This window comes from Diabrotica undecimpunctata, chromosome 5 (genome assembly GCF_040954645.1).
Source record: "Diabrotica undecimpunctata isolate CICGRU chromosome 5, icDiaUnde3, whole genome shotgun sequence".
Lineage (NCBI taxonomy): Eukaryota > Metazoa > Arthropoda > Insecta > Coleoptera > Chrysomelidae > Diabrotica > Diabrotica undecimpunctata.
The window spans coordinates 76,230,390-76,247,249 of NC_092807.1; the positions used below are offsets into that span (position 1 = coordinate 76,230,390).

Sequence of the window (16,860 nt, forward strand, 5' to 3'; positions counted from 1 at the left end):
CCTTACCAGTTTTGGCCAAAATCTCTCCTTGCACCTTTGTGACAATCTTCTATTCACTCAACAATATATTTTCCAGCATTGCTTTGATCCAGTTACACATAGTAACACACATTGATAGTGGATCTATTTGATAGGGCATTATTAAATGTGCCTTCTAAATATTCTCTCCATTATTAATTGAGTGACTGATTTTCTGAACTACTTCGTCCACTGCTGTTTCTGTTGATTTCCTTCTTGATATGCATGCTGGTTGCCAATGACAGAATGATCCCTCAAAGGTCTTCCCTTAATATGTCTATCAAGAATTTTTTCTGTTTCAACAAAAATGATGTAAGGCTGATCGGCCTGTGCGATTTAGGCAGGGCATTATCTTGTCCTATTTTGTATATTCACACCAGCATTACAATTATAGAAGTCTTTGGTATACAACTTATTTATTATTATAACATATTGTATCTTTATATACAACATATTGTATGTCTTAGAAAATAATTGAAACTGTATTTATTACGTTGTGTGCATTAATGCGTTAATTAAATTACTAATTATGTTGCAAAATTTTTTATGATTTATTTCTTTTGTATGTTTTTTGTTAAAAATGTATAATTGATTTGATGTTTTTTTTTGTTTGTTTTTAATTCATTACAACAAAACACGAAATTAGAATTCAAAAGTTTGTTGTTTGTTTGCACTCAAGTAACCTTTTAATTTTCTTCCTAATTCCTTAATATAAACTTCAAAATTTGCTTTATACAAGGAAATTATTGCAACAGTGAAAACCACCAGGAAATAATAAAAAATGAATTAATAAAAAATTAAGAAGACAATTTGATGCACTGGATTCTTAAACTAATAAAAAATACAGGGAACTCAGAAAGTATACTGCTGTAGTGGAGAAAGGGTCATCTAATAACGATATTAAAAAAGGAGACCGAAGGATATCAGTAACTACAGAGGAATCATGTTACTGAACACCACATACAAAATATTGTCAAGCACATTTGGGAAATAGATAAATTACCGAAAATACACTAGGGCAATATCCGTCAGGCTTCAGAAAAAGAAAATCAACCATAGATGCAACAACACAGCTGATTTCAATCAACACAGCTGATTGAAAAGTGATATGAACGTGATATAAATTTTCACTTACTATTTATAGACTTCTAGCAATCTTTCGACTCTCTAAATAGACTCGCAACACTTAATAAAAATGCAAACCTGATTAGATTTATTTATCAAAATTTCCTTCACACTAAATAATAATCAATAGTTCTTAATACAATTTAAAAAATGAGAATTTTTAATCTTTAGGCAAAATTTCAATATTTCCTGTTGGTAAAATGATTAAAATTCAGGTAATGTACTTTACAAACATTATAAAAATAATTTGTTCTCTTATAGGCGAGAACACAAAAAAAATCATAAATATTTAATTTTAATTAAAAAAATAATTATTGTCATTAAAATACAAATGAGCACGCCGCTGTTCTGGTAAACATACCTTGAGCGGAGATCTTTAGGACACCGGATTATATAGGGAGAATACGGGACTGCTTAGTCAATATAAGACTACACTATAATGCACTGCCTAAGTTTGGCGTGATTGGTCACAGCATAAGAGCTGTGGATTGGTCAGCATCTTCATCGGATTTTGAATTTTTCAGGTTATGTATCTCTCTGTTTGGCGCTTAAACATCTGTGATTAGGCGGTTTTATACCAATTTGCCAATAAGCAACCACACAGAACATTTCAATTTAAATTTTTCTCATTTATTTTTAAAAATCTGTTAAATTGTTTTAAAAATCTGTTCGTTAGAACACCATATTTAATTACCTAAGACTTTGTTTTAGCAAGCAATTATGGATTCTGTCCCATCTACTTTAACAAGCTGTGAAATTAACTCAGGAGCCTGCCATCTTTGCAGCAAAATATTTAAAAATGTGGAATTACGAAATCGTCATATCAAAGGAATACATAACATAGATATGTCGATTAAGAAAATTAATCACATTATTTGTCCCTTATGTGAACAAGAAACTAATTTCAAAAGCCATGAGAACTTACGAAAATATCTTAAAAGGAACCACCAGGTGAGTATTGAATTAATAACTTTTGAATTTTCTAGTTTACAAGAATATGAGACATGGAAAGACATGCAGAAATTTGAGACAAGTTATACAATGAATAGAATTGTTAATAGAAATGAACAGAAGACATTATACTATGAGTGTAACAGAAGTAACATTAAAGGTAGGTACAATACTTTGTTACTTGTAATATTTAAAACTTATACTAATCTATATTTAGGATATAAGCCCAACTATAAAATTAGAACAGAGAAATCTGGTGGATCAATTAAAATTAAAGGAGTGTGTCCCTCCAGGCTGATTTGCAAACTGAGAGATCAAGGACAAGTTTCAGTCAGTTATTGGAAAACACATGCTGGACATAAAGAGGAATTAAGAACCATGCATCTGGCAAAAGCAGAAGAAAAAATGATTGTAGAGAAGTTAATATCTGGGGTGCCATCCAGCAGAATTTTAGAAGATTCAAGAAAATTGGAAACACCAAAACTATTAACAAGTAAAGATCTCTCAAATTTGTCCAGGAAGTATAATACATATAAGAAACGAGATCAAAATGATATGGTAGCAACGGCTTTAAAGGTTCAGGAATGGAATGCTAACAACAAGAATTATGCTTTCTTATTCAAGAAGGAAGGTAAAGACCTATCATTTTTTTATGCCTACTACAATTATAATTAATCCTATTCCAATTTGACTTGTGACAATTGTTATCACTTGACTCATGTAACTAACCTTACTCTTAGCAGAATCAACAATATACATTTTTAAATAATATATCTCGTAAGATTGTAGTCATTGGTTTTTTACATTAAAACTAATTTTGTAATGGGGGTGCTGATTTATTGGACAAACTTACTAGTTTTTTATTTTACTAGACAACCATTTTTGGGTCTTAGTCTGTTAAAGAATACTTCTCCATTCTGATCTATTTCACACTTTGCTCTTCCAGTTTTTGATAAATATGATATGTTAAATAAGAAGTCAACACAACAAAAAAAATAGGACTAATGATTACCTGTTAAAAAATACAATAAAATTTCAGTCTCTTACCATTAATTTATTATCTTTAATTATCTCTAAACTATAAATTTTTTATTTTTATTAGGAAAACAACATGATGTACTTAAAAAAGAAGATTTTGCCTTAGGATTCATGAATTCTGTAATGGAAGATAAATTAAGAGAATTCCATAGCATAATTTGTATGGATGGTACACATGGCACGAACAAGAGGGGAATGGATTTAACAGTGGTGCTTATTAAAGATGACAGGAATACAGGATTTCCAGTTGCATTCTTACTGTCAAACAGATTGGACCAAGTAGTTCAAGAAGTTTTTTTAGGTATGTATTATATGAGTAGTGACAATTTATGACTGGTAAGTAAAAATAATTTTTAAAAACTTTTAGGTGCTCTCAAGAATAGAATGCAAACTGGAATTCATGCAGAACATTTTATGAGTGATGACGATAAAAAATATTATAATGCATGGGTGAAGATTATGGGCAACCAACCAAAGAGGCTTTTATGTACATGGTACGTTGTGAAAAATTGGAACATTCAAGGGAAGAAGAAAATAAAAGATCCAATTTTGAAGAAACAGATGAAAACTGAGATGAAAAGAATTATTAATGAAACGGATGAAGATAGATTTATGGAGTTATGTAATAGATATATAATCAAATTACAAGAGGCAAATGAGATAGATTTTTTTAATTATCTGGCATGGTAAATAAGTATATGAAATCATACATTTTAAGTCATCCTTAAGTTTATTTTTTTTTGTAGGAATTACTTTCAGAATGAAGAGAGAATCAAAATGTGGGCTCATCGTTACAGAAAAAATTCAGGAATCAATACAAACATGGCGATAGAATCTTTCAACAACCTATTGAAGACCAACCACCTTAGGAGAAGTGCTGGGGTAACAATTGAAAAGTTATTGGACACAATAGATGATCTAGTTGACATTAAAATGTGGAAGAGGATTATAGACATCGAAAGACCAAATGCGAACAATTATCAAGATAGAGTTATAGCAAAAGCACACAAAATGGCAGAAACGATGAAAAACAAAGTGGAGGTTAAGAAAAATGAGAAGGTATATGGTCAATTTCAGGTAAAGTCATTTAGAGATCCTAATAAATTATATAATGTAAATATAAGGCAAGTATGTGAAAATGAATGTAAGACATTGTATTGTAGAGTATGTAAAATTTGTATTCATTGCTATCAGTGTGAGTGTGCTGAATATGTGGTGAGGAATATCTTGTGTAAGCATGTGCACTTGGTAAGAATGCACGAGGAGCGCGAGGGAACTAACTCTGTTTTAGATGATGCTGCAAGGTGTTTGGCAGAAACTTCAATTATCAAATCAAGGCATCAAGAGGAAATTAATGAGTTTGTCAGAGGGAAGGTAGAACAGACAAATGTGATCCAGGAAAACACCAGACGATGTCTTCAAAATGAAAACTTCAAAAATGTCATAGACAGCTTACATGACTTAGATGATGAAACTTATACACAATTACATGACAAATTTATGAGAGACGTTCAAGAAGCAAGACGTAAGGTGAAGAAAGAATTTCAGGAAACCCCTAAGAATATTACAAAGAAGCGAAAAATGGAAAAGCAGGAATATTTTCCTTCCAATAAAAAAAGAAACTGATTAAAAATTAAATTTGAACCATTCTTGTAGCTCACTTTATAGGCTTATTTACCTATTGCAAATTGCCTTTTGCATTAATTAGTCTTAGATGTCATAACTAACGACCTTCTTTTACAGATTCTTAGTTCTAAGACTAATTAACACTTTATTTTCAGATTCTTAGTATTAAGATATCTAACCCCTTTCTTTGCAGATTCTTAGTTATAATACTAATCAACTTTTATTGCAGATTCTTACTTGTAATAAACATTTTATTGTATTTTAATAAAGGTATTTTTCCCGCTAGCTAGGGTTCATATATAACCTTTATGTCCACGGACCGTGATCCCTATATGCTCCGGTCCAACATAGCTATGGATAGTGCGACTGGACCACCTTCCCTCATTCCTGAGGGTCAAATCCAGCGACAATTAGTAATATATGTAGTAAAATTTCATAAAATATATGTATAAATGCTTAGTTTAGGCCTGAATTTTAAAGCTGTGTTAAGTAATGATGTTATAATGATGTTATATTTGTATGCTTTTATATTAGAATTGCATTTTTAAATCGGGATGTACTGGGCCCTAGGCGAGGTTTAGAGGGGTTTTCCTTCGCCATTGCATCAATAACGGCCCCCCTCCTTTGATTTCCCAGATTTTTAATAAAGAATAAAGACATTTTAAACATAGCTGTTTAGTGTTTTATTTGGTTTGCAATAGTTATTTCCAGTAAACCTCTGCTTCATTTTGTTAACAATGACAATTTTTCATAGTACTCGATTCACAATATATATATTTTTATTATCCTACATTTGTGGTGAAATCTAATATAATTTAGTGTTCTAAAAAAATGAAAATGGATAAATGTCAATTTGGATTTATGCAAGGAGGCAGGTCTACATCAGCAATTTTTATTATAAAACAGCTAATTTAACAATTTAGAGTGAAAGAGATGAGTGGGTGGAGTATGAGCAAGTAACAACTATAATAGTGTTAGAACTACTATATATAGTTAGAATAACTATTATAGTGTTAGAACTATACAATTGTAGGTGAAACTGGCCAATTTTGTGTGAAAATAGGGCTTCATCCGGGTTTCGCCCATATTTATTCTCATTTGTGCTGGATTAGATAACAACTGAACCTCCTTGGTATAGAGTAGCGGAGACAAGTCCTTAATGAAAAATGATTAAAATTAAGTTGGATACTTGGATTGGTTGGATTCTTTTAAATATGATATTTCAATTCCAGATAGAGTAGTTGGCTTGAATAGACAAGAACTCACAAAAGATGATAATTTTCGGCTTTTAGGATCGGTATTACCGTTTTATTTATCATACTTCAATTAAAGATAAAGGAAAGAGGCAAATTGAATGATGTGTGATAAAAAAGGTACGAAGAAAACTAAAAGGTAATTGTATAGGACTGCTTTTAGACCAGCTATGATGTATGGTACTGAATGTAGGGCAGTAAAAAAGGGGATGAACAGAAATTGCATGTTTTTGAAAAACCATATTCTCAGAGAAAAAGCGGAGAGGTACTTAGTCCCTGGAAGAGAACAGAAAAGTTTACAGGAAAATAATTAGAGAAGCCGATCCCACATAGAGAAAGCTAACGAGAATAATAATGTTAATGAATGTTCTAGAAATAAAAATAATAAGAAGAACCTCTAAATCTTAATAAAAAAATTACCTAATCAAAAAAAATTAAAACAATATCTATATATCTAATAAAAAAGCATCACTAGCATATCAAAATAAAAAAACACAAGTCAGAAATTAATTTTACCTACATAATCTCAAAAGAAAAAATAATTACATTTCTAATAAAACTATAATAGCCAGCTTAATCCTAAAATGTGAATATCATCCGCTTTGTACCAATACCACAGTAGATTGCTACTCTGCTAATAAATTTTTTAGCGATATACTGTGTCACAATACCTCAATTGTCATTTTAAAAAACATGAAACCCGCCAATTTTTAAATTGGGACCCACCCACCAACCAATCACGCCAAACCTAGGCTGTGCATTATAGTGTAGTCTGTCAATATATTATACGTCATTGCTTTGGCTGCTGCGGCTTCGTCTTCTCTGCATATGTCAAAACATCAGCTGCTTCAATGTTGTCGGTTTTCTCAGCATAGCTTTTTCCTTCAAAGTTTTGTAATTTTTCTTCTAGTAAAGCTCTGTTTTTATAGAGGAGGGCCTCTTTAGCCTTTAATTCGGCAATTATCATATCTTTATCTTTGAACATTTCATCTTTTGCTTCAAGCAACATCTGCATTGGAGCATCAGTTATAACTTCACACTCATTGCGGCAACCACACTTCACCAAATTATTTCTTCCTACCACAATTCGACCCTCTCAACGAAAACTGTCATAACTCAAGATCGCTCATTCCGAGATAACTGCGTTTAAAAATAATGGTGAAAAGCGACGTTCTGTAATTTTTTAATTATCACTAAGTTTAATACTAATTATCATTAAGTTTTTCATTTTTTCACTTAGTAATTATTTGTGCAATCAGAATTATTGCAAACGAATATAAATTTCATAAAGATATTCGATTTTGGATTTTGAATGAGTTACTACAGTCTTTGTTGACAAAAATTTAATTTATAAAAACATACTACAATAATAAAACAAATAAAATTAACAAATATTTTATTTTTAGCAATTTGTTTATAATGGCATTATGGCACTAATTACAATAATAATTAACGACTAACTGCTCAGTACAATACACTGCTATTGTTCAGATTCGAAACCAGTTTCTTGATCTGTAGAGCATTCTGGTAGAATGTCAGCACTAGTAGGCCGCAGGGAGTTATAAAACCCATGGTACATTGCTGGTATCAAATTGGCTTTACATAAACTTAATAGACTATATAATTTTTAACTTTCAATTGGTATTAAACGTGGTAGTTTATATTCTTAGGGTTTACGTAATCTTAATATTGCGATGTCGAATGCTTTGTAATTTTCTGCAAAACAGTAGGTAAAATAAACTTTATAAGGATTATTCAATTCGAAGTGAATTTCCCTAATTTTGCTTATCCTTCGCAGTTTTAGTTCTCTTCCAGTTCTGTTTCTTAACCATTGGTTTAAAACTAAAAAAGTCTTCTTGAGACATTTATTTCACTCTATACTGTGGGGAAGTAACTTTTGCCATCTTTATGAGGCTAATCCACTGGTCATGAGTATAAATATTCAAATGTCGATTCTTTGCAACTTCTATTACAGCATACATGCTGTCATTTTCGTTCTGGGTATGACCCATCTCAAGAAAACGGCGTGTTATTTCCAGATCCAGAGTCACCGAGGCATGAACAAACATCGAAAAAATAAAACGATTGCGCTCTTGTCCTCCGCAATTGTCGGAGTATAATACGACTTTTCGAATGCCATTTTGTTTTGCACCTTTTAAAAAATGCCATAAACAGCTTGCAATTTCATTCGGCCCCCTTTTTGATATTTGTTCAGGCCATACGTAGCAATATCCTTGATTATTGCCGTAAGTCATAAATAGTAAAATTATAAGTTGCAAGCTTACTCTTATAATAAAAGTTACTTACTTTTGAGTTACTAATACCTTCTGCAAATCGAAGCATATTGTTAAAAACGATTTATCAATTTTTGGCCATTCCTTATTAGCATCTTTCAGATTCCTAACAGACTCTTTGTTTAAAACATGGCTATTCTAATTTTCTTCAATTGATGAGTTATTTTCCCCGGATCTGTATTATTATTATAAGCACTGCATACTGAACACTGATCTTTTTTAGGCTTGAAAAATGCAATGTTGAATTGTGAGTTTAGCGTATCCCCGTATTGTCTAACTGTAGCGACGGCATCCCATTTTGTAAGTTTGGCATATTCAACATACAGGGCTTGTACTTGTACATACAGATATGTTTAACCTCTTTTCTAAGTACATGCATTTTGAGTTATTCCTTGTATAATGAGAAGGTAAGTGTAAATAATTTTATGTGCTCTACAATGTTATCTTTTACACTATCCGGGATCTTATGCGGTCTAGTATTATGTTTTCCTCTGTTGGTCTAGTATTATGTATCTGCCTCTATGGTACCAGCTTCACTCATTTTTTTCAATGCAGTGCTAAAAAGTGTCAAAAAAGCGCAAGCATATTCAAGAACATTGTCTTGCAAATTTGTTTCTCGACATTACTAATAATAAATTTATATTTGCGCGAAAAGTTCCTCCTAGAATTGTTTACAGTGATTTGCGTTTTACCTGGTTGTGTCACGCAACTTGCAAGAAAATGCCACTGCCTGCTATGATCTTCAAGTTTTCAAAATTCATTAAAAATTACTTGTCTTGTTTCAAAATTTAATATGCTATTACATTTATATCTGCAACTATCCTTACAAGGAACCTTCATCTTCTTTGCAGGTATAAACTTATCTTTGCGGTTCTTATGTTGCAGACTGCTATTAAGTTCTTTTTTGATATATATATACAAGGATTTCCACAGTTTTCACTGTATTCCTTCACTCAACCGTTTTCTCCAATTTTTCCTGTTTAGCCAGTCCCCTTCCTGTAGGTTTCTTCTACTCATTGCTTCGTCCACCTCATCTCTGAAAGATCTTCGGGGTCTGCCTCTCTTTCTTCTTCCTATCGGGCTCCACTCTGTTATTCTATTTATCCACCGATTTTGGTCTGCTCTTCTGACATGTCCGTACCAGGTTAACCTCTTCTGTTCGATGTAGTCTATTATGTCGGAGTTCATGCCCATTCTCCTCTTAATCTCCATGTTATTTATCCTATCTCTTCTTGTTACTCTGCAGCTTCTCCTTAGAAATTCCATCTCTGTTGCTCTTATTTTGTTTTTGGTTTTCTTATTTATTGTCCAATTTTCACACCCAAAGTGAGGATACTTCTTGTCATGGTATTATATATTTTTTTCTTTGTTTTCATGCTGATGTTCTTATCCCATAGTACCGGGTTCAATTTTCGTATGCAGTCTCTTGTTTGTCCTAGTCTATTTTTTATATCTTCCTCCGTTGTTCCTTTGTTTGATATTATGAAACCTAAATACTTATACTTGTCTGTTCCTTTGATTTGTTTACCTTCGTCTATTTCCAGCTGTTTTATTTCTGTATTCTCCGTTGTTAGGTATTCAGTTTTCTTTAGGTTTATTTCCATCCCATTCTTTGTATATTCTTTTTTGATCTTAACCTTTTATGTCATTTTTCGCTTTCTTTCTGATGATAGTCTGTCCAATGACACATTACTTCTCTTCTTATTAGGTAGATTCAAATTTTCGTTTTCGCCTTCTGATCTTAAGGGAACATAGTTCGGATCATCATCGGAATAATCAGAAGGAAATATATTGGTATCGATGTCAACGGTATGATTGTCGTTATTACTTTCAATTTCGTTTTTAAAACACAGACAAAAAAATTTTAATGAAAAAAAAAGAAACGTTTAAATGATTAAATATCTAGATTGGTCTTTTGAAATTAACTTTTTTACTGCCCATGCTATGTAGAACATTCAGATTTTAAGCAGATATTCAAATAAATATAATGACAGCAACTTATCTGATGCTATTTGTGTATTATTATTAACAAGTAATCCCAAATCCTTTTAGTTCTCTGCGACATTATTATAAATTATTATAACGATAAACACGGTTCTCTTTAGTACTTCATCTAATGTGATACGACATTTAACGTAACCTATAATTTTATTCGCATGAAATGTATAGCCATATCTCGATCTCTTCTCACAAATTTACAGTCAGTGGCGGTTCCTTCATAAGTGCACGTGTGCACGTGCACTCCCACAATAATTATTTTCATACAAACATTTATATAAATATTTAAAATTTATTATTCTATAAATAATATTTTTAATCAACTAATTAACCGTAACTGAAATCAGAAATTACAGATCCGCAGCTTATGAGTAATAGGTAACATTTAGTTATTTTTATTCTATTTAGACATGCGGAAACTCCAGAGCACTGCTCAGCTAAAAATTAATTTTCATTGGCCGAATACCACCGACCGCACTTCTCACTTCCCCGCAATAGCCTCAGAATAGGATTTAGCTCTCAAAGACCATTTGCAGCAAGCTACTGTGTTTAAAGGAACGTCAAAAGACATTCAAAATGATTTACTCGATTGTATGCTTTCAGTGTGTCAGGCACATATCAAAAAAGAAATTGCTGCTTCAAAATTTGTTTCCATTGTGAGTGATGAAACGAGTGACATTTCAAATATTTTTCAAATGGTTATAGTTTATCGTTACACTTTACAAAACGGGACCTCTGTTGAAAGATTTTGGACTTTTTTAAAACCAAATAACCACGATGCTGTTTCCTTAGCTGGCTGCATAGAAGAATGTTTAAGTTGTGTTTTATCAAGTTCCGATAAGTTAATTTCTCAAAGCTATGACGGAGCAAGTGTTATGAGTGGCGTTCATGGGGGTGTGCAAAAACTCATTCAGGATAAGTTTAGATATGCCAATTATATACATTGTGAGGGGGCCTTGTAACTGGATCCCTACATTCGAGGGTTGGAAATCTTTTGATTCCAAGCCTTACTTCAAAGGACTTGTGAGTGGATGTATCTCCATAGGTTTGGTTCTTCAGTGACCGTTGAAGGATAAGGATTGTTAATGTGAGCAAATATAACTCCAGAGAAATAAAATCACCTTTAGTTTATCGACTTATAATTAACTATTTTTAGAGTAGAGAGGCCCAAAACGGCCGCAGCTGACTATACAGTATCAAATAATTCTTTCTTTATCACACGTAAAAGAGAAAACCGTATTTATGAGAAAAATGCCCGATTTCGGCGTAGAGAAATATTTTATATATGAATTGAGAGTGTTTTAAAATGCACATGCCTCAACGGCGGTGTGTGAGAACGAACTAATAAAATAATACTTGATACGTAAAAGTGTAGATTACGCCTCTTGTATTTAGGTGTGAAAACTATTTAAGAGGCTGTGGCGCCAATCAGTCGGGTATCCCGAGCAAACTTCATAAAGTGACTATTTTACTTATTCTACACTAAGAAAAGTGTAAAGAATTATATTTTTATTTTATATTTTAAAATGATATGTTCATTTCTGGAACACATTGTTATGCGCATCACTATTACTATTTATGTAATAGTAATTACTATTACATAAATAGTAATGTACGCATATTTTTTGCTGATTTGACCGACATTACTAATTTTTTTTCAAATTCACCTCAGAGAGTTGCCATATTAGATGAAGTTGTGGGAAATAGGGTTCCATTAGCATCTGCTACAAGATGGAATTTCAAAATTAGAACGGTGAACATGGTGTATGAAAATAGAGAAGCCCTAATAGAGTGCATGGAAAGAATACAATCCACATCCAGGCAATCTGGTACCATAACAAAAGCAGGTGCACTTTTAAGGTTATTGAATGATAATAAATTTGTATTTTGGTTGAAAGTTTTTCATCGTGTTATGCCCCACGTTGACATACTATATTCACAAATACAAAAAACTGCTACTGATTCCGTAATCGTAAAACGATGCTTGACTACATTTGAAGAAAATATACAAAAAGAAAGAGACAATATTCACACTATAAGAGAAACCGAGTTAACAGACATTGACGATAGTCAATCCAGGAAGAGACGGAAGAAAGATGACAGAAATTCTTATGTCTCCACAATTATTCAAGCTAAGGAAGTTTGCGATACTATACTATCTGAAATTAAAAGAAGGTTTTTGTTTACAGTACATTTGGAAATAGCAAAATTATTTTCAGTGGACAAATTTGAAATATACAGCTCAAATTTTCCTACATTGACATTGGAATCAGCAATTAACAATTATCCCTTTTTAAATAAAAACAAATTAAGGACTGAATTGGAAATTGTTTATAGAAGATCCGATTTTAAAGAACTTTCCGGAGCAGTTCACTTACTTAAATTTTTGATTGAAAATAATTTGCAAGAAGATTTTTCTGAAATTAATTTAATTCTTCAAGTACTTGTTAGGATGCCAATGACAACAGCAGAAGCAGAACGATGTTTCTCTACATTGAAACGTATCAAAACTTTCCTTAGAAGTACTATGGGCCAGGATCGACTAACTGCACTCGCCATGTTATCAATTGAAAAAAAAATGATTCAAGAAATTCCAAATTTTAATGAATTGGTTATTGAAGAATTTATCTCAAAAAAGACAGGCGACTTGATTTTCAATACAAAACTTGCTTGTAACATTTAAAAACTAAATTATAATTTTAAGTTTAATAAAATACATTATTTATTGTAGTTTCTTAATAAGATCCTTTGATTTTTACAATTTGACGACACTCAAAAAACTTTTGTTTACGGAAATAGGGCTAAAGCGGAGGCCTATGGTGTTATCTATTTTTATATGGTATATAATATAATATGTGTGCACCCCCAATACTTTACACCAGGCGCCGCCACTGTTTACAGTATATATATAGTAACTCCATAATGCTACTTTCTTCGCGGTAAAGTACAGAGAGCATTGAGATACTACATTTACATTAATGTATATTGTGCTGTCTATATTACGATTTGAGTTATTATAGTATTCTCTGGAAGAAATTTCGGTATCATGAAATCTATTTATGGTAATAACTCAAAATTATAAAAATATGAGTTACGACAGTTTTCGTTGGGAGGGTCGAATTAAACCTGCCACTCAAAAGTGAGCAAGACGGATGGAATACAATCTCACAAATAACACATTTTACAACAGTATTGACTACTGATTTTTGGAAATATTTACAGATTTTAGCGGACCTTTTTTCATCATAGTCTTCACCTGCCATGTTGCTGATTTATACATTTTTTTTTTAATGCATTTTTCTCGGAATAATTTTTGGGACTGTATTTTTACCTCGACGACGGTGGGAGAGCCGAGTAAAGGGTCGTGGTCCCTAAAATTGTGAGGGGAGCACGACCGGTGAAACCCAGAACAGTCCCAGCGTCCAGCGACTGTGAGTTGAGACGCCTTCTACCTTCAGCAATACAACTACCTACCAACTCTCTTACGGCTACTCAATCCCAATTTCCAATCTCGTCCACCCAAAAAAAATTTCTCTCAACCCCCCAACAAATCTCATAAGAGTAGTCGACATGTTTACCCCACCTGTCACCTTTTCCGTCACACGTCCTGTTCCAATTCCCACGTAACAGGGGAGGCAGCAGTTACGTGGAAACTCCAAGCAGCCTGCTCATACATACTGCCACTGCGTCCGGAGGCAACCGTGACAAAACAAAGCCTAGAGGAGTAAACCTCGATAAAAAAAATCCCCACTATCACGGTGAAAGGCACGTTGGCGACCTCCCGAAGTAACTTAGCCTTAGCGCGGTAAGGGCGAACTGCCGCGCCGGACGTATAGCACGTCCCCACTCGTGGGAACTGCATGGACTTTACACACAAAAAGAAGGACATAAACGACGATGACGAACATAAGCAAACGAACAAGGAAGAAATGAAGATGAATGAAAACGAGAATGGGGTAGAACAGCCGCAAGACGGCAGATTGAGCGAAGCGGAAGAACAAAAGAAATTCGAAGAAGAGATGCTGAACTGGCACAAGAGTCAGCCGAAGATGAACAGGTCAGGTCCTCCAAAACATTCAACGTTGGTGGGAGAGGACATTTTAAGAGCAATGAACAAAAAAGACAAAGGGAAAGAAGAAAATTCAGGGGAGGAGGAATCATCAATAGAAATCGCAGATGTGGTGGACATAGAGGAAGAAGAAAAAAATGAAGAGCAAGGAGCCACAAACTGGCAGAAAATGGAGGAAAGTATCCTGAAAGCCTCGCTGTTCGACGATGATGACCAAGAAGAGATGAAAGAAAAGAAAAAGAGGAAAAGAGAGTTTTGAGATAAATAAAAAACTCAAAAAAGAAAAGAAAGAAGAAAGAGAAAGCGAGAGATACCAAGAGGACACAGAATGTGAAAGAATACAGAGGAAACTAAAAGAAGTAATGGATATCCTAAATGGAAAAGGACCCATCGAGGGGGAACAAAAAGCCAAAGCAAGCAAACTAATAGGAGAAATTAACACAATTCAGATTAAGACCAGCCAAAGTAAAAAAAAAACGGCAAAAGGGGAGGACGCAGAAACTAAGTGTGAGCAATGTAAAATAAACCTACTGCAAAAAAGGCAAAGGAAAGAAACAGAAAAAATAATAAGCGCTTTAAAAAAAGGGGGAGATATAAATAACTTCAATCAAATACAAAAAAAGAAATGGGAAGAAAAAGTATTTGAAAAGACAAAATAAGAACAGGTGAGCTTACAGGAGACGATAACTAAAAAAGAATGCCTTATAATAACAAAAAAGGATATAAAAGACGGGGGGGGGGGGGGTTAGAAGACGTGATACGTACTCTCAGGGAGGAAGTTCATGAACTAATAGAGGTCTGCAAAGAAGGAAATGTGGAATATATAAAAAAAACGGGAATGAAAGTTCCATAGCCAGCCAGAGAAGGGAATGGTACACATATGTGGCCAAACCAAAAAATAAGGTATGTACGAAATGGCCGAGAACGAGAAGGCCATCAAACGGGCAAGGGAAAGGAAAGAGCCACCTGAAACAATAAGGGTGGTTACCAATAATGAGATAAACAAAGATGAGGTACTGAGAGTCCTGGAGTTTGTAGGCCGGGCAGAAAACATCGTATGGGAAATCCAAGTAAGAGGTAAATGGATAAAGGAGTAAAGAACGAGCAAGAGGAAACTCTCCTAATCAAAACGGGGCAAATCGTACACGGAAGTATTGAAGGAAATGAACCAAAAAATTAACATCGGAAAGATAGGGGTTAAAGTAGATAGGCTCAAAAAAACAGAAGAGGGGGATATCCTAGTAAAACTAAATAAAGGGCAAGGGGGCCGCAGAGAACTTACGAAAAGAAATGGATACAAGGATGACAGGGATAAATATGGCAATCCGACGCAAAGAATGTTTTTTAACATAACAGGTTTGGATCCAGTGGTGACGGAGGAACGACTCCAAAGTGCCATAAAAATGTACACAGGAATACCGAGAAAAGAAATTGATATAAAGACGCTAAGAACTAATAAACATGGGGAGCAGGTGGCGACCGTAGCCGTACGCCCCTCAACAGCTGAAGAATTGAGGAGATACAGCTCCATAATTATAGGCTGGGTATCATGTCCTATCAGTGAAAGATATACCCCAACAAGGTGCTACAAGTGCCTTCACTATGGCCACAGCATATATGAGTGGAAAGGTGAGAGCAGGGCAGCGTGCTGCTACAACTGCTTAAAATCAGGACACACGGCAGTGCAGTGCGACAGCACTTCATACTGCCTCACCTGTAGCGAGAAAGGCCATAGAATGGATAGGATGCAGTGCCCAGCCTATAGAAGGTGGGTGTATGGCAGGGGAGGGGACAGGGAACCCTCAAAGGGTGGGTAAATGTAACAAGGAAAGCGAAAAAGCGAAAGATGGTTCCCTGGAGAATGCGAGTGGGCCCCTATACAGCCCACAAGCGGGACAGGAAGTCATCTCTCTTAGCTTTTCATGGATAAAGGCATCCAAGTATTACAACATTATATCCATGTAATTCACTAAATGCTATCTATTATATTTACATTTATTCATATACTTAATTTATTTAAAAATTTTATATATACACACATTTCTTATTTTATTTATATATTTTATCTATCTTATTTTATTTATACATATTATATTTATAAACTTTTTATTTATACACTGATTTTATCTATACTTATTTATTTTTTTATCCTAGTCTATAAGAATTTTAATTTTAATATAAGACGCGAATCCACTGCGGAAGCGTCCTCAGGGAATTGAACCATAATGAACCCCAAAGATCAACCTGGTATAAGGATTTTGCAGGTGAACGTAGGCAGGGCGCGCCGAGCGCACGACCTCATCTACGCAAAAGCCTGCAAGCTAAATATAGATCTGCTCATCGTACCCGAACCTAACAAAAACATAACGACAGGCGGTGGGTGGATACAAGACGAGGGGAAAAATGTAGCGGTGCTCATTAAAAATAGGGATGTCGGAGTGCAGAGCATTGTCTGGGGAGGAAATCATTTACTCATTAGGTTGAGGGA

At 33.9% G+C, this 16,860-nt stretch overlaps 2 protein-coding genes across 2 annotated transcripts in view; one reads left to right on the forward strand and one right to left on the reverse strand.

Moving 5' to 3' along the window:
* Nucleotides 1-16,860, reverse strand: part of LOC140441396 (uncharacterized) — a 343,618-nt gene that overhangs the window by 308,248 nt on the left and 18,510 nt on the right. The gene's annotated exons all lie outside the window — the stretch shown is intronic.
* On the forward strand, nt 3,220-5,395 carry LOC140440663 (uncharacterized). Its single transcript, XM_072531025.1, has 3 exons — nt 3,220-3,433; nt 3,500-3,818; nt 3,879-5,395. The coding sequence occupies exons 1-3, from the start codon at nt 3,244-3,246 to the stop codon at nt 4,756-4,758; spliced, it is 1,389 nt and encodes a 462-aa protein (XP_072387126.1). The 5' UTR covers nt 3,220-3,243; the 3' UTR covers nt 4,759-5,395.

Excerpts from the sequence above, each read along its gene's own strand:
- LOC140440663 (XM_072531025.1), top strand. The coding sequence starts at position 3,244 with ATGAATTCTGTAATGGAAGATAAATTAAGAGAATTCCATAGCATAATT. Across the intron at positions 3,434-3,499 it reads AGTTCAAGAAGTTTTTTTAG|GTGCTCTCAAGAATAGAATG; the intron begins GTATGTATTATA and ends AAAAACTTTTAG. Across the intron at positions 3,819-3,878 it reads TTTTTTAATTATCTGGCATG|GAATTACTTTCAGAATGAAG; the intron begins GTAAATAAGTAT and ends TTTTTTTTGTAG.